The sequence below is a fragment of the Panicum virgatum genome, chromosome 3K (genome assembly GCF_016808335.1).
Source record: "Panicum virgatum strain AP13 chromosome 3K, P.virgatum_v5, whole genome shotgun sequence".
In the NCBI taxonomy this organism is placed as follows: domain Eukaryota; kingdom Viridiplantae; phylum Streptophyta; class Magnoliopsida; order Poales; family Poaceae; genus Panicum; species Panicum virgatum.
In genome coordinates, this window is record NC_053138.1 from 20506765 (window position 1) to 20532653 (window position 25889).

Genomic DNA, 25889 nt, shown 5'->3' on the forward strand with positions numbered 1-25889 from the left:
CGTTTGTGAAGTGCGCGAGGCACGGCATCATGGGCCATCCGAGAGCCCAGCATCCTTCCTGCGCAGACCAAGGCCGCACATGTTTTCAGGCAGGCTCCCCATTTCTCAAGGCAAGAAGCAACCATTCCGAACCACTGCCGGTGAGAGGTGAGGGTGGCCGCATTCTTTAAAAAAAAAATCGTGGGCCGCGTTCTGATATCAGCTCCCTGCGGTCGTGCGTGCGTCCCCGCACCCCATCTCGCCGCCGCCGTCGTCACGGCCTCCACTCCCTCCCTCCAGTTGGCGGGCGCCACCAGCTCGGCCGATCGCTGGACTCCCCGGGTTCACACGATCGCAGTCGCAGGCACCTACAACGCGGAGCAGACCACAGCCCACAGTCAACACGGGTCGCCCCAGAGGCTACTGCCACTATAGTAAACTGCTGCACCCCTGGTTGCGATCCGAGCCCGGAACGTTCCCGGCGACACAGTACGGTGACGGCCTGCAGGGCCGGCCACGCACGGCGGCGCGTCCACGTTCGCTGATGCTCTTCGCCCGCGGGTCCAGTTGAAAGCGGTCAGCAAGTTGGCGCGGGTCGGGTGCGCGGACCTGAAGCGTGACTTGCCGCCATTTTTTCCACGGGTGACCCGCCGAATCCGGAGGTCTGAATCCTGAGAACTCAGGGACGGACGGAGACTCCTCGGCGCGACCGGGTCCGCAGCTGCGGCGTCCGGGTTTCAGACGCCGCGCCCGCCAGCCCAAGCAGAAAACGCCGGCCGGCGCGGCGCGCGACGACCCGCGCGGGTCGATTGGACGCGAGGGGCGCGGCCGGCGGCGACCTGGCGCCGGACACGGCAGCGAGCGGCGACCCACTCACACCACTTCGCCACCAGGACGACCACACTGACTCGGCGCCGCTCGCGCCCTGGCCCGTAGCCGTCACCAGCAGCAGGAAGGCGGGCGCGGGGCCCGACGGCGACGAAAAAGGCGGGCACGGGGCCCGCGCCGTCGCCGTCGCCCGTCGGGCCCGACGCGAGATTTTGACGGGGTCTGTTCGATGGGGGCGGGCGGGCGGCACCGGCAGGCGGGCGCGCGCGGGCCGTCGCTGTCTCCCCCTCCTCGCTCCAGGTCCATGGTCCCCGGTCCTCACCCCACCCGCGCCTTTCTCTTTTCCGCGGCGCGGGCGGCAAGCCGAGCCGCGCGAATCATTCCCGGATCCGTCCGGCGTGATCCGCCAACCATGCCGCCGCGCCGCCGGGGCCCGCGCGCGCTCCGTGGCCGCACGGCGCGCGGTCCTCTCCGCCCCCCCTCGTCCCGGGGCGCGCCGGTCCGGGTTGGTCACACCTGGCGTCGTACGGGGGGCCGTCGCGATTTCTTTAGGCGCAAGTGTGTCGGCCGGGGGGGTTTAATTAGCGTCCACTAATCCAGATCCGGCGCCGCGCCGCGCGCCGTGCGCGGTCCGTGGGGCGCAGGGCGGGCGCGGCAGGCGGCCAACGGCCGGCCAGACACGCCCCGCCTCCTCACGAAAGTTCCACGCTGCGGCAGCGGCCAGCGGGTGCCGGCTTTTGCGCTGTGCCGTGCCGTGTGAGCGTGTCTATCTCGCGGCTGTAGTCTGTACTAAAATTGCGTACGGAGGCTGTTAAGGCAAAACAATCATTGCATGTTAAAGCAAAGCAGAGTACGGTAAACGCATGTTTCTTGCAACGGCTCTACGGTAAAATAAGTTCTGTGGTAGTAGTACTAGTCCATTTTGAATGTACTCCTGTTTCGTGTACGCAGAGGAAAGCGAACGGCGGAATGGCAGGAAAAACTGAATATTTTCAGAGAAGATGGAGAAATTGGAACGTACATGGGAAAAAAAGGCACTTAGGAACTGAAGAACCGTATGATAATTTTGGAGGCTCGTGCCTTTGTGAAATTCCTCTACAGATCCGATTCAGGGGGTGTTTAGATTGAGGGACTTCAAAAAAGTCCTAGGGACTTTTTAGTATTTAGAAGTATTAAATAAATATTAATTATAAAACTAACTGCAGAACCCTGGGGCTAAACTGCGAGACGAATCTAATGATGTATCTTAATCTATGATTAGCGAATGGTTACTGTAGCATCACTGTAGCCAATCATCGATTAATTAGGCTCATTAGATTCGTCTCGCGAAAAAGCACTCAGCTGTCAAAAAACATTTATAAACAGATTTTATTTAATAATATAAAATAGTAAGATTCCTTTTGATGTGATAGGGACTTTTGGAAAAAGTCCTGGAGCCAAACAGGCCCTCAGGATCATTCGCTGGACCATCCCTAGCAGCAGCTAGCGCAGTATGGGTTGCAAGCCTGAGCTCTCGGTTCATGCACCACTGTGCCACGCCACTGAAGCGCCGGCAACAGAAGGGAGTGTTTAGAAACAGGGACTTTAAAAAAGTCCTAGAGACTTTTTAGTATTTAGAAGTATTAAATAAATATTAATTATAAAACTAACTGCAGAACTCTGGGGCTAAACTGCGAGACGAATCTAATGAGGTATCTTAATCTATGATTAGCGAATGGTTACTGTAGCATCACTGTAGCAAATTATGAATTAATTAGGCTCGTTAGATTCGTCTCGCGAAAAAACACTCAGCTGTCAAAAAACATTTATAAACAGATTTTATTTAATACTATAAAATAGTAAGATTCCTTTTGATGTGATAGGGACTTCTGAAAAAAATCATGGAGCCAAACAAGGCCGAAGTTCAGCGGTTGAATCGGTCAGATCAGATCGCCTTCTGTAGCTACGTACACCTGTGCGGGTACAGGAGCAAGGACGTCTACACCAGGCTCCGAGCGGCAACTCCAACGCAAACCCCGACGGCGACGGCGACCCGGACCGGAGAGAGCGCTGGCTCCGCGCCGCGCGCCGAACGAACACGCCGCCCGATTTCTACACGCACCTGATGACCTGACTACCCGAGGACACGAGCTCGGCTTCCCGCCGCCCGAGGTCCAGATCGACGCTCCCGCCTCGCAAACGGACAGGGACAAGGGTGTGCGGTGCCGCGCCCGTGCCCGCCCGGTACTGCGCCGGATCGGCGATGGGAACCGGTGGTCCTCCTCGGCCGCGGAAGAGCGGCAGCAGCGTCGCGTCGCGAGCGTGCGGTGGCGGCGAGGGTGGTGGGCGGGGGCGTCGTCACGCGCGCGCTGGCCCCGCCCGCGCCCACGGGGCGCACGTCGCGGCCGGCCGGCGCGTGGCGGTGCGCGAGGCTGTCGCCTGTCGGTCCACGCGCGCGCGCGCCTCCCACCGCTTTCAATGCGGTGCCGCGGGCGAGGGCGGAGGGAGCGGTTGGTGGAGGTGGTGGCGACGCGATCCAGGCACGGCGGGCGCGGAGCCGGGGGCCGGGCCGATGCCGACACTTGGCCGGCGTGGGCCCCGCCTCCGCACGCGCCTCGGACGGCCCGTTACCGCTGGCCGCCTGCCGCCGCCTAACGTGCCGTCGTCAGCTGTCCCACTCGGCGGCGCTCTTACTTTTTTATCGCCCAGCCCAGCAGCCCCCGGCGGCCGGCTAAGCGGCGGGGGGGCGGCTTTATCGGCTTGCGCAGCTGTGCCCAGCCGCAGCCACCGGACGTCACGCGCGCCGCGCCGACGATGCGGTTGGAGATACGATCCGGGTGACGACGACGCGAGGGCGAGGGCGACGGCGAGGCGCGGTGCGGGAGACAGCCAGGAGGTGCCGTGCCGTGACGTGCCGCGCCGAGCGGAAAGGGAGGTGGCGTCCAGTCAGTCCGCGGCCGGCCAGCGCTCACCCTCCCTCCGTGCCCCGGCCGGCGGGTGGTCCACGTGCCTGTGCGCGCACTCGGGCGGCGAGGGCGAGGGAGTGTGCGAGAGCGGGGGGGTTGGTTGGTTGGTTGCCCCCACGGCTGCGAGTGCCGCGCAGACCGCGGCTCGGGACGCACGGATCGTGATGCGTCCTCGCGCGCGGGGCCCACGCCGCCCGTGACGTGCTCCCGCATCGTGCCGCCCTACGCACCCGCGGTGGGCCAGCCCAGCGGCGGCTTTGATGCCTTTTGTTTATGGGGATGGGATCACGCTCATTTTGCGCCCCGGTACGTCGGTCCGGCGATAATTGTATTGAACTCCAGGATCGGAGCAGTTTCGCCAGGGCACCGAGCTTGGAGCGGTGGACCTTTGGGATTCCGAACTTTGATTTTTGTGAGCTGCTATTTTAACATAAACGTAGTACAGTATAGCTGAATTTTGAAAAAAAATAGATTTCTAAGACCACTTTACTCGTGCGTAGCAAGAGGATTGTTAATAAAAGAACTGCATTAAAGTTTAGACTTTGACCATAGAGCTGAATGGAGTTAGAAGTAGACAAAAAAAAGAACATAATTGTGGAATGGGAGGCCATGCATGCTCTAATGTATAGTACCTATGTGTGTAGAAACAATCGTATAAAAGTTCTGGTAAAACAAATATCGATACCATAGCCATACCATTCCTAGTTAGAGATACCAAAGTGAAAATGCGTACATGAGCAACAAGAAATCCTATGAATAAGACGATCGCCCGCCAGCGGAAGGGTTGGGCAAAGGACTCCATTAGAATGTATAAATGTTCACTATCAATAAGGTCAAGGACCCCTCGTACTTCAATCCAAGCTCCATGACTCACAACATGACAAAAGCAAGAGGTTTAGAACATACTGTATGAATTGCTTGAGGGAAGTGCCTGCTTTCTAGCTAACCAAATTTGATGCATCAGCAACATCACGACTGAAGGGCTGTCTTTGGATCACTTTGGTCATTTGACTTCAAACTTACATCTGACCGTGAGTCATGACGCTACGAGCTGCCTGGGAGTAACACATGAGCCCTCCAGGGCACAAACTTGTATTTACCAATCTATTATAAAGCAGTTCCGTGTTACAAGTAAGCAGCAAAGCATTCTTTTCAGTGTACATTTGTAGGGTGGCAGATAATTGTATATTCACCTAAATGCAACTCCACATAAATAGTTTGAAGAGAAACACTTGACGGACATAAAAATTAACTTTTACATTTTAATGCAAAAGTATTATGTTTTGGGGCTGTTATACTTGAAGTATTATGTTACGATTTGTTTGCCGATGGAAATAAATAAGAAAAATACTCAATCTAGTTATCCTAGTACAATGTCTTTCTTAGTTTGTCTAGTAAATCTATCATTGTGGAATTGTCATGGGACAGAAATGGAAATCACAACGTCCATGAACACACCAGCAAGTTATTTGACTCATTTCCAAAACAGAGCCTATATGTAAGGACCTACCATGATTAATTTTTACCATCGGAGTGGCCAACACAACAAGAAGTTTTGTTACATGATCTTGCGGAATTGTAACGAGATAATCTTCATGCATGCTTTGAACAAACCATAGTCACTGCATGATCTCCGACGAAAAAAAACTCGTACTACATGTTTGGAAGACGAAATTACTTTGCACCTTTTCTTATTTGAATTACTGGGCCATACCGAGTTTTGTTTGATTTTGAATCTTATAATCACCCTTAGCACTTAGCAGCGGGCCGCCTTTATTGAGACAAGGTTCTTCCGCGCCTAGCCGCCTACGAGCGGAATGCCGCGCCCGCTCCTGCTCCTGCACCCACGCCGTGGCCGTGAAGCATTTCATTCCCCTTCTTTTCAAATAGAGGCCGCTCCTCGTGGCTGTGCGCAATTTACTACTCCTCCGGGGGTGCAGATCGCAAAATCGCCCTGCCGAATCGTAATGCCGCCACGCTAAAGATGAGGGGCGGCGGCGCGGACAGTCAAAGCGCTCTCCCTGACTGCGCCGAGTTTTATTCCTTCTTGCCGCTCCACCACCCGCTCTCCGGCATCGCCTCCCTTCCTTTTTAACCCCCTCCTCCCCCCCAGCTATAAGTCTCCCTCCCTCCCCTCGCCTCTCCCACCTCAATCCTAGACGCCACCACACCCATCCATACACACACGCCGCAGGCGCGCGCCTCCCGCACAAAGGAAAAGAACGAGGCCATGGCGCCGAGAACGTCGGAGAAAACGATGGCACCGGCGGCGGCGGCGCCGGGGCTCGCGCTCGGCGTCGGCCCGCACTTCCGCGGCGTCAGGAAGCGCCCGTGGGGCCGGTACGCGGCGGAGATCCGCGACCCGGCCAAGAAGAGCCGCGTGTGGCTCGGCACGTACGACACGGCCGAGGAGGCCGCGCGGGCCTACGACGCCGCCGCGCGCGAGTACCGCGGCGCCAAGGCCAAGACCAACTTCCCCTACTCTTCGTCGTCGCCCATGCCCCCGGCAGCCACCGCCGGCACCGGCGGCAGCCGGAGCGGCGACAGCAGCACCGTGGAGTCCTTCGGCGGCGACGTGCAGGCGCCCATGCAGGCCATGCCGCTGCCGCCGTCGCTCGAGCTGGACCTGTTCCACAGCGCGGCGGCCGCGGGCGCCGGCGCCGGCGCCGGCGTGCGCTTCCCGTTCGGCAGCTACCCCGTGACGCACCCCTACTATTTCTTCGGCCAGGCCGCCGCGGGGTGCCACATGCAGCTGAAGCTGCCGCCGCCGACGGTGACCGTGGCGGCCGTGGCGCCGTGCGACTCCGACTCCTCGTCGGTGGTGGACCTGTCGCCGCCGCCGCTCGCCGGCGCCGTGTCGGCGAAGAAGGCCTCCGCGTTCGATCTCGACCTGAACTGCCCGCCGCCGGCGGAGGCGGAGGCGTAGTCGCCGGAGTTCAGCTGATGACTGGCACTAGTTTCTTCCTTTCTTTGCCTTTTTCCCCCCGTAGTAGAAGAAACTTCGCTGTATGTTTACGCTTAGGCCCTCTCGCTTACCAGAGGGGGAGGACATTTTTGTAAATAGTTTTTCCGCCGGGGACCTAAGCTCTAGCTGATGATTAAAAAGCTGTATTGTCACCCAAGGCAGGTCCTGCCGGCGTTGTCATGGGCCGGATTATATTAATTAATTAAGTGTTTTTTATACCCAAAGGCTTCCATCCATTTGCTTCTTGTTCTCTCAGAAAACTGAACTGTGACGAGATCCGTTCTCCCAAAAGGCATCAGCGAGGCCTCCCTTTCATTTATGGGTTACAAGCCTCGCCTCGTAGGCGCTTGCTTGCGATCCATGCAACGTCGCCTTTATTGGTCGGTTAAAGATCATCAAAGCGAGCGGCCAGGACAACGAGCACGGAGGAGCACTGCTAGTACTCCAGGATCCACAGGATCACAAAAAATAGATAAATAATCCGCATCATTGTGCTCCCAACTTTTTACCCCCCGGGTAGTTGGCGCGGCCAGGCCGGAGGCGGCGTCGCTGTCGATTTCACGCGTGCGACACGAGAGGACCCCGCTACAGCGGCCGTGCCGACGGAGAATATCATCTCGCGCTCGCCGTGCCCTTTTCTTTCCGAGTCGTTTTCCTTTCCCCGGCGCAGGCGGCAGGCGCGCCGCGAGCGTTATCGATCTTCACAGTGTCAGGCGCGGTCCAATTTTTTTTAAAAAAAGCAAAAAAAACTAATGGCCGCCACCACCAGCTGTTGGGCACTGTGCAGAGGAGAAGAGATCCAGGCTCCAGCGAGGTGCCGCCACTGGTACAAGGTGACGCATGTGGATAACGAACGGGTAAACATAGGGATTATTTTAATAATATAAGGCTGGAATAATTTAAGCCGGAGCGGCGGCACGGCGGCGGCAGCGTGGGTGACCGTGGCCCCGGTGGGGCGGGTGGATCTTTCGGCCCCGTCGGTGTGCGCGTACGGCGGGATCGTCCTGTCCCGGCGGCCTGTGCGGACTGCGGACGTGCGCCGGGCTGGCGGGGGGTCGCGTCGCGCCGCGCGCGCTCCCTTTCCGCTCGTGATCTCGGGAGTAACGTGAGCGTGTGGGCGACCGCCCCCACGGGCCACGTGTGCGCGGCGCTGACGGCCACTCAGGCCCTGTTTTAATTCAAGCGCAATTTTTTTTTGGAATTTAACTAATTTGAAATACTAAATAAAATCTATTTAGAAATTTTTTGCACGATGGGTTGTAAATCGCGAGACGAATCTAATGATGCTAATTATTCCATGATTAATCAATAATTAGTGGATGATTACTGTATTATTACTATTGTAAATCATGGATTAAGTAGGATCATTAGATTCGTCTCACGATTAACAGTCCATCTATAAAAAAATTTTATAAATAAATTTTATTTAGTACTTCATACATATATCGAAATATTCGATGTGATTATTTTTTTTACATGTTTTATGTGGTGGGAACCGGGCCTCACTCCCTCTCCCCGCCTCGCCCCCTTTGCCGCGGCCGCCTGCCGTCCCCGGGCGGGGAGGATCCGCGGCTCCGCGCGCCAGCGCCGGCCCGTCCGCGCCCGCGCGGGGTCGCGCGGGAGGCGGCCGCCCATTGGCTGGCGCCCGTGGTGCGTGGTCGCGGCTGCGCGCGGGTTTGGGGAGGAGGGGAGGAGGACCTGGCGTGCGTGGTCCGCGGCGGACAGGCGCGGGGTGGGGGCGCGGCATCGGGGCGCAGTGATTCGCGCGCGGCGGCGGCCGTTTCGCCCTCGCTCTCGGGGGCGGGGCCCACCAGCGGGAGGAGGGTCGCCGCTTTCCCGTCGCGCACGGCGCCACCGGGCTGGGCGTGCGTTTTCTATTGTTTTCGCGGCGGCGACCGCTTTCTCGTCGTCGCTGTACGTGTTGGCCACAGAGGGGATCCGTGGAAATCCGCTGCGCTGCCGCCACCAACTCGCTGCTCCTTCTGACACCGTCGTTCCGTGGAGTGTACTACTAGTACTTGCGGATCCGTTCGAGAACGGCAGCACAAAAAATGCAACTGCTACCGTTTGGTTCTTCTTCTTTTTTTTTTTGCAAACACCACCTAAGCTTGTTTGTCGACAGGGAAAATACCAAAAAAAATTCAATATCAAGGTGTTTGACATATCTACTGCAGCCTTGCAGCTGTGCACTTCTGTTCTGAAGGTGAAGGAGAAAGAAAGTGAGCTGTGGCCTTGGAAATTTGGAATACTAGAGCGGTGGAGTTGTGGCCTGCGGAGGTGTGGGGCCCAACAAACAACTAGAGCGGCCTTGTTTGTATACGGTTACGCTAGAGCCAGCAACACGTGAAAGGGCACGCCATGCGCACCAAAAAGTTGGAGGTGCCCTACATTGTTACAGGTCCCGTAGCAGGGAGTAGTACAGGCCTTAGCACATGAACTTAACTGGGCCGTGGATCCCAAGAAGACCAAAGAAAAGCCGGACATGCGGTCAAAAGTTTTTGCCGCTGCCGCAGGGCAAAAAAAGGGTCTTGTTGGTCCATCCACGCTGATTACGGAGCCATCCTGTATTCTAGTGGTTGTTTTTTATGAAAAAAATCTAAATTACTCTCCTCAACTATAGCCAAAGTCCGGATAACCACTAAATTATAATTTAGTCCAATTTACCCCTAACTATGTCATTTAATTCATTCTATCCCATAATACAATTTGTTCTTTTTATTTCTCCATACACAAATTGAATTTTAACCTCAAATTTTACAGGGTGGTAGTGGACATCAGAATGCATATTTAGAAAAATTTTATATTTTTTCAACTTTATTTTTCATATAATTTTGAAATCCAATGTTTAATTTTTGTTAAATATTCTAACATTTCACAATAATGATAAAAAATTATGATATATTTTTCTAACATGTGTTATGATGTGTACTATCATCTTATAAAATTTCAACTTAAAACTCCACCTATACACGGAGAAATAAAAAAGATAAATTATATTAGGGGGTAATTTGAACCAAATAGCATAATTTGTGGGGCAAAATAAATCAAAAGATAGTTTAGGGGTTATCCAGACTTTAGCTATAATTGAGAGTAGTAATTTAGACTTTTTATTTTTTTTATATACTCCTATTAAATATCCAGTGGTTGTTTTAACTCTGGTACAGAATGGCACGAAGCTCATTTTATTTACACTGATGCCAAGGTCCTGATTAGTCCAATTAAAAAGGGTCTTGATTAAGGAATCAAACGTCGTCTGCCCTATGCCTCGACCATCGTGTCTTTTTTGTCAGAAGGCACTATATAATCATTCTACATAAAAAAAAAGGTTGCAGTCACCTGCAAGAAAAGATTACAAACGGAAATGATCTCAATCGACTTCATGGATTTTCCACTGAATTGCGAAATGGGAACTCCAGGTCTAGGCCTTGATCGTGCCTTTCATGGCCGCCGTGTGCTATAGCAAGATGCACAGGGCATCTACTCCTGGAGGCCACTAGCAAGCCTATCATCAGCCTACTGCCTACGCCTTTCAAAATGGCTTGCTAGTATTGAGTACTGACAGTGCATAGTGCTAGAGTCTAGTGGGTTAGCGTCATCTTTAACTAAACATGTCTACACCCCGTCCGCGAGGCAGCGCGCCGCAGCCGCCTCCCACATCGCACGGGCACGAACGGGAGACACCTACCCATGCGCACGCTCTGGTCTTCGCGGTCCCCGCCTCCCCCTTCCCCGTTCCCACGGCACGCAAGGGCAGGCACCAAGCGCTGAGCTCAGCCGGGCCGCTAGGTCAGGCCGCTAGCCGGCGGCTAGGTCGTAGTGGGCGCCACCATGACCGTCTGACCGATGCCTTTCCCACGGGCCACGGTCGTGTGCACACAACCGCACCGGCACGGCGCCGTCCACGTCCGGCGAGCGGCGGAGCCTACTCCTACGCTACGCGCGGGCGCTGCACCCTCACTCCCTTTCCCTTTCCCGGTGGCGCTGCCCCCTCCCGCCCCTGTCCTGTCGCGTCCGCTTTCGTCACGTCGTCAGTCGTCTAGGCTCTGGCTCGCCGGTCCGTGGCGGCGACTGCGGGCGTCTGCACACGGCAAGAAGGCTCGCTGCAGAGAGAGAGAGAGGCAGCGGCTAGGCTCGCGCAAGCTGATGTCAAGCTAGCCATCATGCACCCCCCATTCCCCCATGTGGTCGTGTCACGCGGCGGCAGGGGCTAGTAGGCTACCAGCTTTGGCGGACGAATCGCCCCCGCGAAAATATGCCGCAGTCGTGAGCGAGCGCAGCCTGCTGCCACGGCCCACAGGTAGGGGAAGAAACAACCAGCGTGATACTACTACAGTACTACGATTATACTTGTCCAAATACGAGATACTAATCCTTCTAAAAAAAATACTAATCCACTGTTACACGGCAAGATGCATCGTACGGCTCGGTGAACGGCGGACACGGACCCCATAATGATGTATAAAGTTTTGGGTGTAAAGCACTGTAATATTTTTGTTTGTATTTTATAATTATTATTTTGCCATAAATTATTTAGGCTCAAAAGATTCATCTCGCAAATTATAAAAAACTGTGTAATTAGTTATTTTATTTAGTTACATTTAATATTTATACATGTGTTAAAAATTTTTATGTGATAGAATTTTATAAAATTTTGGAATTTTAAAGAAAACTAAACAAGGCGTAGGGCTCGCTCCCGCCATGGAATGGAGCCCGTCGTCTTCCCCATGCGTTTCACTTTCACCACTCGCTCCCGAAAAGCGAGGGCGCTCGCGTCCGTGTTTGTCCTCTCACCTTTCGTGCATGTGTCGCTCGCCATAAAGCTTTTGCACGAGTAGGACACTGTGGGGGTAGTTTGTTTCCTGTTCCTCTGCCCCCTCACTGTGCGCTCCCGTCGTCCTCGTCCTGGCGTGGCGTGTGCGGCAGGCGCGCCGCCCCGGCGCGGAATACGGCAAAGCGGCTTTGATCCCTCGGTGAAGGCGCCGCTGCCCGGATTCGGGCTACCCCGCTGGCTCTAGCGTCCAGCGCAGCTACGGCTAGCCGTGTGGTAACATGACATCAGGGACCCCGGCTGGCACCTGGCAGGATCACGTGAGGCAGCGGCAGCCGGCGGCGACCTGACGCCCCACGCCCGGGGCCACGCAGCGGCCGCGCGCACGGCGCCTGCGCCTGCGCTGCTGCTACCCTCGTTTCCTCTCGCCAGCGGCCGCAGCGGCCGGCCGGGCGCCTGCGCCTGAGCCCGATACGGCATGGGGGAAGTTATGGCCCGCGATCGGACGGCGGCCGGCCGGACCGATCCGTCCTCCCGCCGCGCGCCCCGCTGCCGCCGCTACCGTGCGGCCAGTGGTGGCGGGAGCGGCGGGTGGCGCGTACGACGCGTGGGGGACTGGCCGGCGTCATCGGACAGGACGGGTCGGGGAGAGTGCCGTCCCGTACGCGGCTGCTGGCACCCGGCAGGCGCGCCAGGACGGTACGGCCCGCGGCGAGGGTTTCCGCCCCGGCCGCTGCGGTTGCGTGCGGGGCAGGTGATTGGGGCGGTTTTATTCGAGCCGTGTGCGGCTGCGGCGGGCCTACGCGCGGATACGGCTCCAAAGCTGTTAGTCATTTTTTAATTCAAAATTTATCTAAAAAATAAGTCATCTTATCTGATTTAAAAAAATATTGTTATTAAGTCCAACGCCGCCAAAAGTTTCATACGTACTCAAAAAATCAGATCACTCTAGGATTCAAAATATGTAAAAAATAAGTTATCTTACTATATTTAAAAAGTGCATGTGCATTAGTGTGTGCAAGAATTTGTGCAAGAATTTTTAGAATGATTTACTCAAAAAGAAGTCATGTTTTGGGCACGATATTTTACACCATTGAAATAAACCGTGGATATATGGTGCCAAGAACATTGGCGCAATATACATGTAGGGTTTAGGAGGATGATTCTATCTTCAATATTAATATTTGAGGAAAGTGAATCATGTTTAGTAGATTATATCTTCAATATTAATAGTTGAGTGAGATTACGCCGAACCATTTTTTATAGCACAATGTTGGTGTTTTTTTCCCTTTTTGCGGTGTGTGCAATAGGCAATAGCTTATCACCCCATGCTATTTCCCCATCCTTTTGCATGGAGTGACATGATACCCTGATGTCGGTGTCCTGACCCGGCGGTCCGGACCCAACCAGTGATGATGCTGCGTATTCCTCGTCCCAGATGTTGATGCAAGAGGCAACACAGTAACGCACGGGTTTATCCTAGTTCCGGCCGTGGGGTCGTACGTCCAGCAAAGGGGTGTGCGAGAGCACTGTACTTGTCGGGTACCACAATTACGGACACCCTAATTGGGGTACTCAGACCGCTTTAAAAACGCAAACACATGTTAAGCGACTGAGCCCACGAAGGCCCATGGCCCCCTTCCAAATCTGGAAGAAAAGAAAGGGACTCAAAGAAGCCCAGCGTGCGGCCCATTCGCATCCCCCCAGGCCCGCCGGACAATCTCCGCCTCGCTCGAGGGTAGCGAATCTACCCTCGAGCAGGTAACGCATCTCCGCCTCGCTCGAGGGCTCCCCTCGGGACCCTCGATCGCGCAACGCATCACCGCCTCGCTCGAGGATAACGAACTACCCTCGAGCGGGAAGCTCCTCTCCGCCTCGCTCGAGGCTACCCCTCGGCACAAGGGACGAACGGCCCCGCCGCCCAACCGCTCGCCGTACGAAGGCATTTAATGCCCATCGCTTCTTCCACAGTGCTCAGGACAGGCGGCGTCAGTCCGCCATCCCCACAGTAGCAGTGACCGAAATCCCATCCTTCACCTTCGGTCACTGCTCCGCCATCCCAGACACTGTGGCGGCAATGTGGAACCTGCGACGCGGGACAAGATAGGCTCAGCACTGTTCCCGTCACTATTCTGCCAACTCCGGCCGTCCGGACTCTACCTCATCATACGCATGGCCCCGGGCCCACCTCCTGCTCGGGAGGGGGTCCGGTGTCGCCACGGGCCCCTCGAAGAGGGATGCCCATCTCCACAAGACCAATGACGATATCCACGACAGCTGCCACGCCCAACCCCATGCCCCACAGTGTACTTTCTACAGTATCCGACCACTGTACCATGCGATTCGGGGGAAAAGGACGACTTCCACGCCCCACTCATGTGCACCGCCCCTCCTTGAGACTATAAAAGGAGGAGGCGGGCCTCCTTTAAACGGGACGCTTCCAGACGAAATCCATCATCACTTACATTCCGGCATCCCTATTCGCCACGTTCAACCCCCTTCTAGCAGAGACTTGGGAGCCTTCCTCCCTCTCTCGCCTTGCTCGTACCCCCTACTACAAGCACTCCGGGTGCAAGATAATACAGTGCCCTCGCACACCCCCGTTGCTGGACGTACGGGTCAATCATACCCTCGAGCAGTGCAAAATGCTCAAGAAGTATTACAACCGCATCGCGCATCGCGACGAAGACAAGAAGAAGGATGCGGGCGACAAAGGTGGAGATGATGAGTTCCCCCAGTAGAGAACGCCTTCTTCATCTTTGGAGGAGCAACGACGAACATGACTTCTCGGCAGCGCAAGCGCGAGCGCCGGGAAGTTTTCTCCGTCACCAAGGCCACGCCATCCTACCTCGATTGGTCGAAGGATACCATTTCCTTTGACCGCGAGGACCACCCCGACTACGTCCCACACACGGGACGGTATCCGCTCATTGTTGACCCCATCATCGGCAACACCCGCTTCTCCAAGGTGCTCATGGACGGAGGCAGCAGCCTCAACATCATGTACGCCCACACCCTGGAGCTCATGGGGATCGGACTGGACAAGCTTCGCCCCAGCAAGTCACCATTCCATAGCGTTGCGCCGGGGAAGCGAGTCCAACCCCTCGGCCAAATCGATCTGCGTGTCTGTTTCGGCACGGCAGCTAACTTCCGCAAGGAGGTACTCACTTTTTAGGTGGTGGGGTTTCGAGGATCCTATCATGCCATCCTTGCTCGTCCTTGCTACGCCAAGTTCATGGCCGTCCCCAACTACACCTACCTCAAGCTCAAGATGCCGGGTCCAAAGGGCATCATCACCATCGGCTCTTCGTTCGAGCACGCCTACGAGTGCGACGTCGAGTGCGTCGAGCGCGCGGAGGCTCAAGCGGAGGACGAGGCCCTCACGGCCACCCTCGACAAAATGGCAAGCGAGGCCTTGGACTCCGCGCACCGACACGCCGGGAGCTTCGAACCCGCCGAGGGTATCAAGAAGGTGCCCCTTGACCCGAGCCACCCCAACGACAAGGCATTGCAGGTCAGCACCACCCTCGACGGAAAATAGGAAGTGGTGCTCGTCGATTTTCTCCGCGCCAACACTGACATCTTCGCGTGGAGCCCCTCGGATATGCCTAGCATACCGAGGGAGATCACCGAGCACTCCCTTGATGTCCGACTCAATTCCAAGCCGGTGAAGCAGCGCCTGCGCCACTTCGACGAGCTCAAGCACCGGGCAATCGGCGAGGAGTTGTAGAAACTTCTGGCAGCCGGATTCATCAAGGAGGTATTTCATCCCGAGTGGCTAGCTAATCCAGTATTAGTGAAGAAAAAGAATGGAAACTGGAGGATGTGCGTAGATTATACTAGTCTAAATAAGACATGTCCGAAGATTCCTTTTCCTTTGCCACGAATTGATCAGATTGTAGATTCTACTGCGGGGTGTGAACTTTTATCCTTCCTTGATGCTTACTCCAGTTACCACCAAATCAAGATGAAAGAGTCTGACCAGCTCGTGACTTCTTTTATCACACCTTTCGGCATGTACTGCTACGTTACGATGCCCTTTGGCCTCAGAAACGCCGGAGCCACATACCAGCGGTGTATGCTCCACGTTTTCGGGGACCATCTCGGGTGCAACGTAGAGGCATATGTCGACGATATCGTTGTAAAATCCAGGAAGGCGAACGACCTGGTTGCCGATCTCCGGATCGCATTCGATTGCCTACGGGCCAAAGGGGTGAAACTCAACCCTGAGAAGTGCGTGTTCGGGGTACCTCGAGGCATGCTTTTGGGCTTCATTGTCTCCCAGCGGGGCATCGAACCCAACCCTAACAAAGTCTCGGCCATCACTCGGATGGGACCTATCCGAGACCTAAATGGGGGTGCAGAGGGTCATGGGATGCCTAGCGTCCCTCAGCCGATTCATCTCACGCCTCGGCGAGAAAGGCTTACCCCAGTATCGACTCTTGAGGAAGACCGAGCGCTTCACGTGGACCCCCGAAGCTCAAGAAGCCCTCGAAAGGCTGAAGGCAACGCGCACTCATGCCCCCATTCTCACCCCACCCACGGACGGCGAGCCCCTCTATCTGTACGTAGCTGCGACAACCCAAGTGGTCAGCGCGGTGATCGTGGTCAAAAGACAAGAGGAGGGCCACGCTCTGCCCATCCAACGGCCGGTATACTACATCAGCGAGGTGTTGTCTGAAACTAAGACACGCTATCCGCAGATTCAGAAGCTGCTCTACGCAGTGGTTTTCGCTCGGCGCAAGTTGCGCCACTACTTCGAGGCCCATCCCGTCACCATGGTCTCATCTTTCCCTTTGGGAGAGATAGCCCGCAACCGGGAAGCTGAGGGTAGAATCGCCAAATGGTCTGTGGAGCTGATGGGAGAGACTCTCACCTACGCCCCCTGCAAGGCTATCAAGTCACAAATCTTGGCCGACTTCGTAGCTGAATGGACGGACATTCAGCTACCCTCACCACAAATCCAGAGCGAATGCTGGACTATGTACTTCGACGGGTCGGTTATGAAAACCGGTGCCGGTGCCGGTCTCCTCTTCATCTCACCCCTCGGAGAACACATACGGTACGTGATACGCTTGCATTTCCCTGCTTCGAACAACATGGCGGAGTACGAGGCCCTCCTCAGTGGCCTCCGCATCGCTATCGAGCTCGGCGTCAAGCACCTCGAAGTGCGCGGTGACTCTCAACTCGTCGTCGATCAAGTCAAGAAGGAGTCTAGCTGTCACGACCCGAAGATGGAGGCGTACTGCAATGCAGGCGCCGCCTCGAAGACAAATTCGACGGCCTAGATCTCAATCGTGTCCCGTGCAAGTACAATGAGGACGCCGATGAACTGGCCAAGATCGCTTCGGGGCGAACCACCGTCCCTCCGAATATCTTCGCCCGCGACATCACCAAGACCTCCGTTGAATTCACGGATCCGACGGAGAAGGGCCCCTCGTCTGCCGGGCCCTCCAATAAGAACCCCCCGGCGGACAAGGCCAAGGCCATGGACATTGACTTCGGGACCACCTCCGCGGACGAGGCCGAACCAATGGAAGTCGACAAGGCCCTCACTTCACATGATTGGCACGTCCAGTATCTCGACTGGATGATTCGAGGGGTCCTACCCTCGAACCGTGCTCAGGCGCGGCGCCTCGCCAGGAGGGCCAAGTCCTTCGTTCTAATCGACGACGTGCTATACAAGCGCAGCCCCTCGGGCGTCATGCAGCGATGCATCCCTGTCCCCGAGGGCAAGGAGCTGATCCGCGACATCCACGCCGGCATCTGTGGCCATCACGCTGCGCCTCGCACCCTCGTGGGTAACGCGTTTCGGCAAGGTTTCTATTGGCCCACCGCGGTCGCCGACGCCACTGGCGTCGTGCGGACCTGCGAGGGTTGCCAGTTCTACGCTCGTAAGATACACCTCCCGGCCCATGCTCTGCAGACAATCCCCATCACGTGGCAGTTTGCCGTGTGGGGACTAGACCTCGTCGGTCCGCTGCAAAAAGCGCCCTTGGGCTTTACCCACTTGCTGGTGGCAGTCGACAAATTCTCCAAGTGGATCGAGGCTCGACCAATCGACAAGATTAAGTCCGAGCAAGCAGTTCTATTCTTCACCGACATCGTCTTTAGGTTCGAGGTCCCGAACTCGATCATTACCGACAACGGCACGCAGTTCACAGGAAGAAGTTCTTGGCGTTCTGCGACAGTTTCCACATACGTGTGGACTGGTCGGCTGTGGCACACCCACAGACAAACGGGCAAGTGGAGCGTGCCATTGGCATGATCCTCCAAGGACTGAAGCCAAGGATCTTCAACAAGCTGAACAAATTCGGCCGGAGGTGGCTCACGGAGCTACCCTCGGTCATCTAGAGCCTGAGGACGACCCCAAGCAGAGCCACAGGCTTTTCCCCGTTCTTCCTCGTCTATGGCGCCGAGGCCATACTCCCCACTAACTTGGAGTACGGATCTCCAAGGCTCAAGGCATACCAAGAGCAACAAAACCAGCGAGCTCGTGAAGACTCGCTGGACCAAGTGGACGAGGCTCGAGACGTGGCGCTCCTCCACTCTGCGCGCTACCAGCAGTCCTTACGAAGGTATCAAGCGCAGAGAGTCCGGCGCCGAGACCTCAACGAAGGGGACTTGGTGCTGAGGCTTCGACAGGACAACAGGGGCCGCCACAAGCTCTCACATCCATGGGAAGGACCGTACATAATCGCCGAGGTGCTCAAACCCGGCACGTACAAGCTGGCGAACGACAACGGCGAAGTGCTCATCAACGCTTGGAACATACAACAGCTACGTCGCTTCTATCCTTAGCATTCCAAGCTATTTGTACATCGTTTGTACTCGCAGTTTAATTTTCCCGAAATAATAAAGAAGTACACATTACTTGTTTATTTTTGGGAACCTTCCAGACCCTCAAAGGCTCGGATGCGCGCTAACACTGAGGTACGCTCGGCTTTACCCTCGGCAAAGCCGAGCCGCCCTCGGGGGCTACTACGGGGGGAACCCCCGAACGTCCCCAAAAAGCCGCCAATGTTTTTTGAAATATTTCCGTCTCGCCTCTAAGCTTCTCGTATCCCTGGAAAAAATGGACGTGAGGCGTAAGCAACTACGGTACGGGGCCGGCCAAGTCGTGGGGCCGCCTACGCCTCCGGGATACGGCACCCCCTCACCACCCTACGCCTACGTTGCTTATGAACGCGAAATTCCTCGCAGACGTTTATCTAAGTCGCATACGAGAACACGGAAATAAAGTAAGGAAACATAGGCTCAAACACACAAGGCCTCGATGGGCCACACAGTCGATTTAACGAAAATAAATCTCTTATATTCATAAGATGGGATTACAAAGCATGACTATGATATATTCACTAATCTATTACATGGGCTTCGAGGCCCAGATTTCCTACAGGCTACCATCGCCCCTTGCGGGTCTTCAGTAGCGTCGAATTCGGCGATGGGAGGGATGTCGGCTTCGAGCTTCTCAGCAAGTACGGTGGCGAACTCCTCTGCGGCTGCGTCGGCTTCGTCCATAATGGCCGACGCGTCGTCCGCATCAACGTCATCGGGAACGACGTACCCCGACGGCACCCTCTGGAGATCCATGAGGTAGTGTGTCGAGGCCACGGCGAGAGGCCGCAGGACACCGAGGCGGAAGGTGCTCTTGGCGTGTTCGGCGATATGACCCGCTAATAGCTCACCGAAGCAGCCATTGCTCGCGGCCCGGGCATGGGTAGCATGGTGCCTTTCACCCCTACTCCCTGCGGAAGGGCGACGAGGGTCGTAGTCAAAGTCGAGGCTTCCCCTGAACGCCTTCACACGGGCCTGGGCTCGGGGGCTCCTCGCACACCACGGTTCCGATCGCACCCTCGAATAAGTCGACGACCGACAACTATGAAGCTCCACGTGTGTAACCAAATCCTCCGCTATTTACGTGCACTCTCCCGACGGTTAAGCTGAACGCCGGGTCGTTGTACCAGCGCGGAGAATGCCGAGGGCGGCTGAAAGAGTGCCGTTGCCGGATGAAAAAACGCTGGACGACCATCCTGGTGAGGCAACCCAGTGGGACAATGTTCATAGCCCTTGGACGAGTACAAACTCTCCACCAAGGCCTCGGGGGCTACACCCGTGGGTGCGCTGACGCGCCCCCGCGAAGGAGACTTCACACATATTCAAGGCCTGTGACCCTCTGTATGCCCCTATACCCTCGATCATACTTCCCGTAAAAAAGAAAGGGGAACTTTATTGCTCAACGCAAATAAAGATTCCAAAGGGTTACCGGCGCGAGGCCGTCGAAAGATACAAACATGTTGCCACCTACGTGGCAATTTTCCCTGTCTTGGGGAGGAGCGAGCGACGAAGAAAGGCACGGAGCCCCTGGCTGACGCAACGACCAGGCTGCTAGGGATGCGAGGAGCAGCCCCCAGGCCGCACGGGTCTAGCGGGATGCTCTCCTCGCAAGCCTTCTTCTAGCGTCTCCTCCACCAAAGACCACGCGGGGGGTCGAGCTGGCGGACAGCGCCCTCCGCACCGCCTCCCCGAGAGCAACCTTGTTGCCTGGGGGGACGATGTGAAAAACAGCCGCCAGACCTGGCGCCAGCGCCACGGTCAGGCGTCTCCATCCCCCTTCTGGCTAGGGGACATCGCAGGAGCAGGACCCGACGGGCCCAATGCTCTTCGGCTGATCCCACTTAAACTGAGGGATGGTGCGCACGCCCACTCCGGTCTTCCCCCACCCCTCGCAAGCATTCTTCTAGCGCCAAAGCCTAAAAAATCCAGGCCACCCCATCTGGGGGCCAGTCACAAAAGGCAAAGGAAAATATTACAAGATTTAGGCGATGCTGGAAGAAAGAGCTGGGAGGTTGGAGAGGAAAGGGAACCCCACGATCCCTATTTATAGCTGCGCCGGGCACCAAGCTTCAAGCCTGTCGAAAGGCGGGGGCTTGGATCGCCCGTGATGGCGCGGCACTCCACGAGCAAAGGATGCCCTCGGTCACCGCGCTGAGACGCGACTGAATGAAATAAAGCGAAGCTGAGCCCTTGGACGCTAGGCGGCACAGCATCGGCTCAGGCCGACCGCCCTCGAACGGCGCGCCGCAAGGCAACCAGGGAAGGCAGGGCCAAGGCCCTAAGTGCGGGACAGTGCGACGAAAGCGCCAGCTGCCAAGCAGCGGGAGACATCGTCACCCTGGCCCCCCTCAGCGCGCGGACACGTCTTGTCCTTGGAACAAACAAACAAAGAGGCGCGCGCCTCGAAGTATCCTCACCGCAGGCGCACTACACCGACCGACGAGTTGTCACATCCGCCGGGCCTGCGCTCAGGCGCGCCCAGCAGGTGTACGACTTTAACCAATCACGCCAAGCGAGAAATCGCCGAATTACTCTTTGGCCGAATCCCTTGAATCGACCAAAGCCTCGGGGGCTACTGTCGGGTACCACAATTAGGGACACCCTAATTGGGGTACTCAGACCGCTTCAAAAATGCAAACACATGTTAAGCGACTGAACCCACGAAGGCCCACGGCCCACTTCCAAATCTGGAAGAAAAGAAAGGGACTCAAACAAGCCCAGCGTGCGGCCCATTCGCATCCCCCAGGCCCGCCGGACAATCTCCGCCTCGCTCGAGGGCTCCCCTCGGGACCCTCGATCGCGCAACGCATCTCTGCCTCGCTCGAGGGTAACGAACTACCCTCGAGCGGGAAGCTCATCTCCGCCTCGCTCGAGGCAACCCCTCGGCACAAGGAACGAACGGCCCCGCCGCCCAACCGCTCGCTGTACGAAGGCATTGAATGCCCATCGCTTCTTCCACAGTGCTCAGGACAGACGGCGTCAGTTCGCCATCCCCACAGTAGCAGTGACCGGAATCCCATCCATCACCTCCGGTCACTGCTCCGCCATCCCAGACACTGTGGCGGCACTGTGGAACCTGCGACGCGGGACAAGATAGGCTCAGCACTGTGCCGTCACTATTCTGCCAACTCTGGCCGTCCGGACTCTACCTCATCATACGCATGGCCCCGGGCCCACCTCCTGCTCGGGAGGGGGTCCGCTGTCGCCACGGGCCCCTTGAAGAGGGATGCCCATCACCCGCAGCTGGAGTCCCGGACCCCCCCTCGAAGGGTCCGGGACCTCCACGTGTCTCCCAGACTTCCTGCTGCGCGCGCCTGCACTCCGTCCAGGGGGTTCGGGACGGCCGCGTGCCCCACCCCCGTTGGTGCACGCAATACTTTGACCTGCGGGGCCCACCGAACGCCACCGCGCCATATACGGAAGACCGTACGTCCAACAGTGACGACCACGCCGCCCGCAAGGACTGGCAGGACGCCGGCACGATCTCCACAAGACCAAGGACGATATCCACGACTGCTGCCACGCCCAACCCCATGCCCCACAGTGTACTTTCTACAGTATCCGACCACTGTACCCCACGATTCGGGGGAAAACGACGACTTCCACGCCCCCACTCATGTGCACCGCCCCTCCTTGTGACTATAAAAGGAGGAGGCGGGCCTCCTTTAGACGGGACGCTTCCTGACGAAATCCATCATCACTTACATTCCGATATCCCTATTTGCAACATTCAACCCCTCTTCTAGCAGAGACTTGGGAGCCTTCCTCCCTCTCTCGCCTTGCTTGTGCCCCCTACTACAAGCACTCCGAGTGCAAGATAATACAGTGCCCTCGCACACCCCCTTTGCTGGACGTACGGCAGCGCGGCCGGAACCAGGATAAACCGTGCGTTACAGTGTTGTCTCCTGCATCATCATCTGGGACGAGGAAACACACAACATTTACAAGTTGTGATCCGGCCCCAGGGTCGGGACACCGACAGTACTGTTAAGCGAGGCGAAAGAGGGAGGGAAACTCCCAAGTCTCTGCTAGAGGGGGAGTTGATTAAGGCGAGTGCCAATATCGGGGCCCAGAATAGCGTATGTGCTCTGTGAGTAGTGTTGAGCGTTATGTTCTACCGAATGGGCCGACCCCCTTAAGGGAAAGCCCGCCTCCTCCTTTTATAGACACAAGGAGGGATGGTGTACATGCATAGGGGATCGTGGAAGTCGTCGTCTTCTCCCCGAATCGCGGGGGTGCAGTGGTCGAGCACTGTGGGTAGTACACTGTGGGGTATGGCGCCGGGCGCGTCCTGGGCATCGTCCTGGCGGCTCTAGCGGGCGGCGTGGTCGTTGCTGGGGGGGTACCGTCCTCCAGGCGTGGCGTGGCGTGGCGGCATTTCGAGGGTACTACAGGCCAGGGTCTTGTCCTGGTCAAGGCCGAGGCCGATTCCGAGGGTCGTGCCCATGCCGTTCGTGGGCTCCGCGGAAGGGAAAGTACGAAGGAGGTATGGGGAGTTGGCAGTATAGTTGTAGGGTCGAGATGGCGGACTAGAGGGGGGTGAATAGTCCTTTCTAAAACTAATTACGCCGGCTAACCGAAACTTATGCGGAATTGAAACTATTTGCTTAGCCAAGATTTCACCCCTCTAACTATGACTCTAAGGCACCTCCAAAAAGGATCCTACACAAAACAAATGGAGTGCCAAGCTAGTAAGAGCTCTCCTAACAATTCTAATGCCAAGTTACACAAGCCTAAGCACTAGTACTTCACAAACCGGGGGAGCTCCTAAACAATTCTAATGAGCAAAAGCACAAAGCCAAACCTAAGCTCACTAGATGCTCAAGGACAAGGATACACAGTCCAAATCCAAGTGCTCAACTTGCTTAGCTACACAATCTAAGCAAGAGCAACTAATTAAGCTACACAAGCTAACTAGTTACACTAGGAGCAACTACACAAGCACAAGAAATAGAAGAAAGTAAATACAATGCTTGTGATTTGGAGAATGCAAACCACCGAGAAGAGTAGACAAAGTTGACACGGTGATTTTTATCCCGAGGTTCACTTGGTTGCCACCAAGCTAATCCCCGTTGAGACAAGCTCCAAGGTTGTCGCCGATCCTCTTGCTAGTGGTGACTCTCAAGTCACACTCTCCCACGTGGAGTGCTCACACCGAGCTCTAGCACATGATCCGGCCGGACCACTTGTTGCTCTTCACGTCTCGCTCAACTAGAGTTGCTCTTCGCGGCTCCCGCGGGGTGAGCACAATACCCCTCACAAACTCTTCTCCGGAGCACCGCACAAACTTCTTGCGGGCTTCAACGGAGTCTCTTGCCACCAAGCCGTCTAGGAGGTGGCAACCTCCAAGAGTAACAAGCACACCGGCTTGCAACACGATCACCTAGTGCCACTCGATGCAATCTCTCAAAGCAATCGCACTAGAATCGCTCTCTCACTCGATCGGATGATTACTATCAAGTTAGAGTGAGTAGAGGGCTCTCAAGCACTCTCACACATGGACACCAAGTCCCCAAGGTGCTCAGCAATCTCAAATGGCCGGCCACACCCTCTATTTATAGAGGGAGGCCCCAAACTAGCCGTTACACTCAAATCCCGTGAAAACAGAGTTTTCGCGGACTGTCCGCCTCACAAAAACCGGACTGTCCGCCATTCAAAACCAACGGCTAGAACTGCAATGATTATGTGTCAGAGTCGACCGTTAGAGCCCCGGGCGGACTGTCCGCGGTTCAAAACTTCGAACCAACCGATTTGCAAACGTCTCTGACTAAATCTGGAAGTTACCGGCGGACTGTCCGCTCCCCAGGGGCGGACTGTCCGCAGTTCAAAAGGTGAGCACACACAGAAACCGCAGTGTTTCTGTCCCAGTAATTTCAGTAGGAGGCGGACCGTCCGCCCCCAGGGACCGGACGGTCCGCAGGTCATTTTGGGCACCCAAGACAGAACAACCAAGTTTCTGCGCCCGTTTCAGCTTTTAAAGGCGGACCGTCCGCCCCCATGGACCGGACGGTCCGCAGGTCATTTTGGACCACCCACAGAGCCAAAAACGGTTCTGTTTGAGCTCAACCGAGATAACGGAGGACCGTCCGCCCCTCAAGGGCGGACCGTCCGCAGGTCTAGGGCGGACCGTCCGCAGGTCTATTTCCAGCAGAAATGTACCTCGGTAAAACGGCCATAACTCTTAGCTCCGATGTCCAAATTAGGTGATCTTGGACTCTATGGAAAGCTAATTCGGAGGGCTACACAACCCAACTGAATTCTTGATCCAAAACACAATGGATCAAAGCAGTATTCCACTCCAAGAGACAACCTAATTTCCGGAGAAAACCAAAAGACCTTCCTTGCTTCCCAAAGTTGATCAACATCAACTCCAACTCTTTCACCTTTGCAAATGTGCCAACACCACCACGTGAACAACACCATGTGCATGTGTGTTGGCATTTCACAATCATTTTCAAAGGATTTTCACTTGATCTCACCACGCCACTCGATCCTAGCAACATCGCAATGTTAGATCGCTCAAGTGGCACTAGATGACCGATATGCAAACAAGTTTGCCCCTCTTGATAGTACGGCCATCTATCCTAAATCCGGTCATGCACTTCTCTACACAACCTTTGACCGGTGAAATGAAATGCCCTACAAGTCATACCTTTGCCTTGCGCATTCCATTTCATCTTCCCAAATATTGATGCCACACAAGCACCAAACTCCATCAAGCCTTTTGATCATCATCATGAGTCAACACTTGGCTTGATCTTTCTTAAATGATATGATCCACTCCATATCATCACATGACCTCTTTGGTCCATTGATCTTGACCTTGCTCGCTCTTCACCGTTGCCTCGGTCCATCGGCGCCAAATCTTGCCCAAGCTTCACCGCCTCGCGGTCCCTCGCTTCAAAGCCTTGACTTGCCCTTCTCCATTGCAACCGGTCCATCAAGCCAAGCCTTGTCTTGATCTTCTCCACTTTGGTCACATAACTCCATATCATGTCTCATATGCAATGAGCTCCTCGATCACACTATATGAGCATAGCATCAACCCTTAGCCATTTCTCCTTCATGGCATATGTCGCTCATACTAGTGTCTTTGTGTGGACTAATGAAGCGTCCCCTCATAAGAGAAGACTTAAATGTGATACAAAACATCAGTCCCAGGAGGCTGATGCCACATTTATTACATCAGATGGTTCAAAACCTTACAAACCTTGGCGGACACTCGATACAGATGATAATAATAATTAACCAGGCTACGACATAACACCAAACCGCGAACCACATAGGGTCTACTACGGGCCCAGAGTACTGCGACAGCGGAGGCATCTCAACAGGGCCGGTTCCACAGGCAAGGTTGGGTGTAGAACGATAACCCTACTCGGCGTCGTCTGGTACGAAGTCCGGGTCTTCTTCTGTAAAAAGTAAGAGTGGGGTGAGTACAAACGTACTCAGCAAGTCCAACCACACCCACGGAGGGGGTTATAACAGAATAATATGCATAGGTAAATCAAGGATAAGGTTACGGTTTAATTTGCAGAAAAACGACATTTTATGCAGGGGTTTATTT

The 25889-nt window shown here is 55.6% G+C and overlaps 1 protein-coding gene across 1 annotated transcript; it reads left to right on the forward strand.

The window, feature by feature from the left end:
- Positions 1-5778: 5778 nt before the first annotated feature.
- Positions 5779-6935, forward strand: LOC120698248 (ethylene-responsive transcription factor 4-like). The gene has a single exon (XM_039981783.1). It carries the CDS (start codon positions 5983-5985, stop codon positions 6676-6678), a length of 696 nt encoding a protein of 231 aa, XP_039837717.1. The 5' UTR covers positions 5779-5982; the 3' UTR covers positions 6679-6935.
- The last annotated feature ends 18954 nt before the right edge of the window (positions 6936-25889 follow it).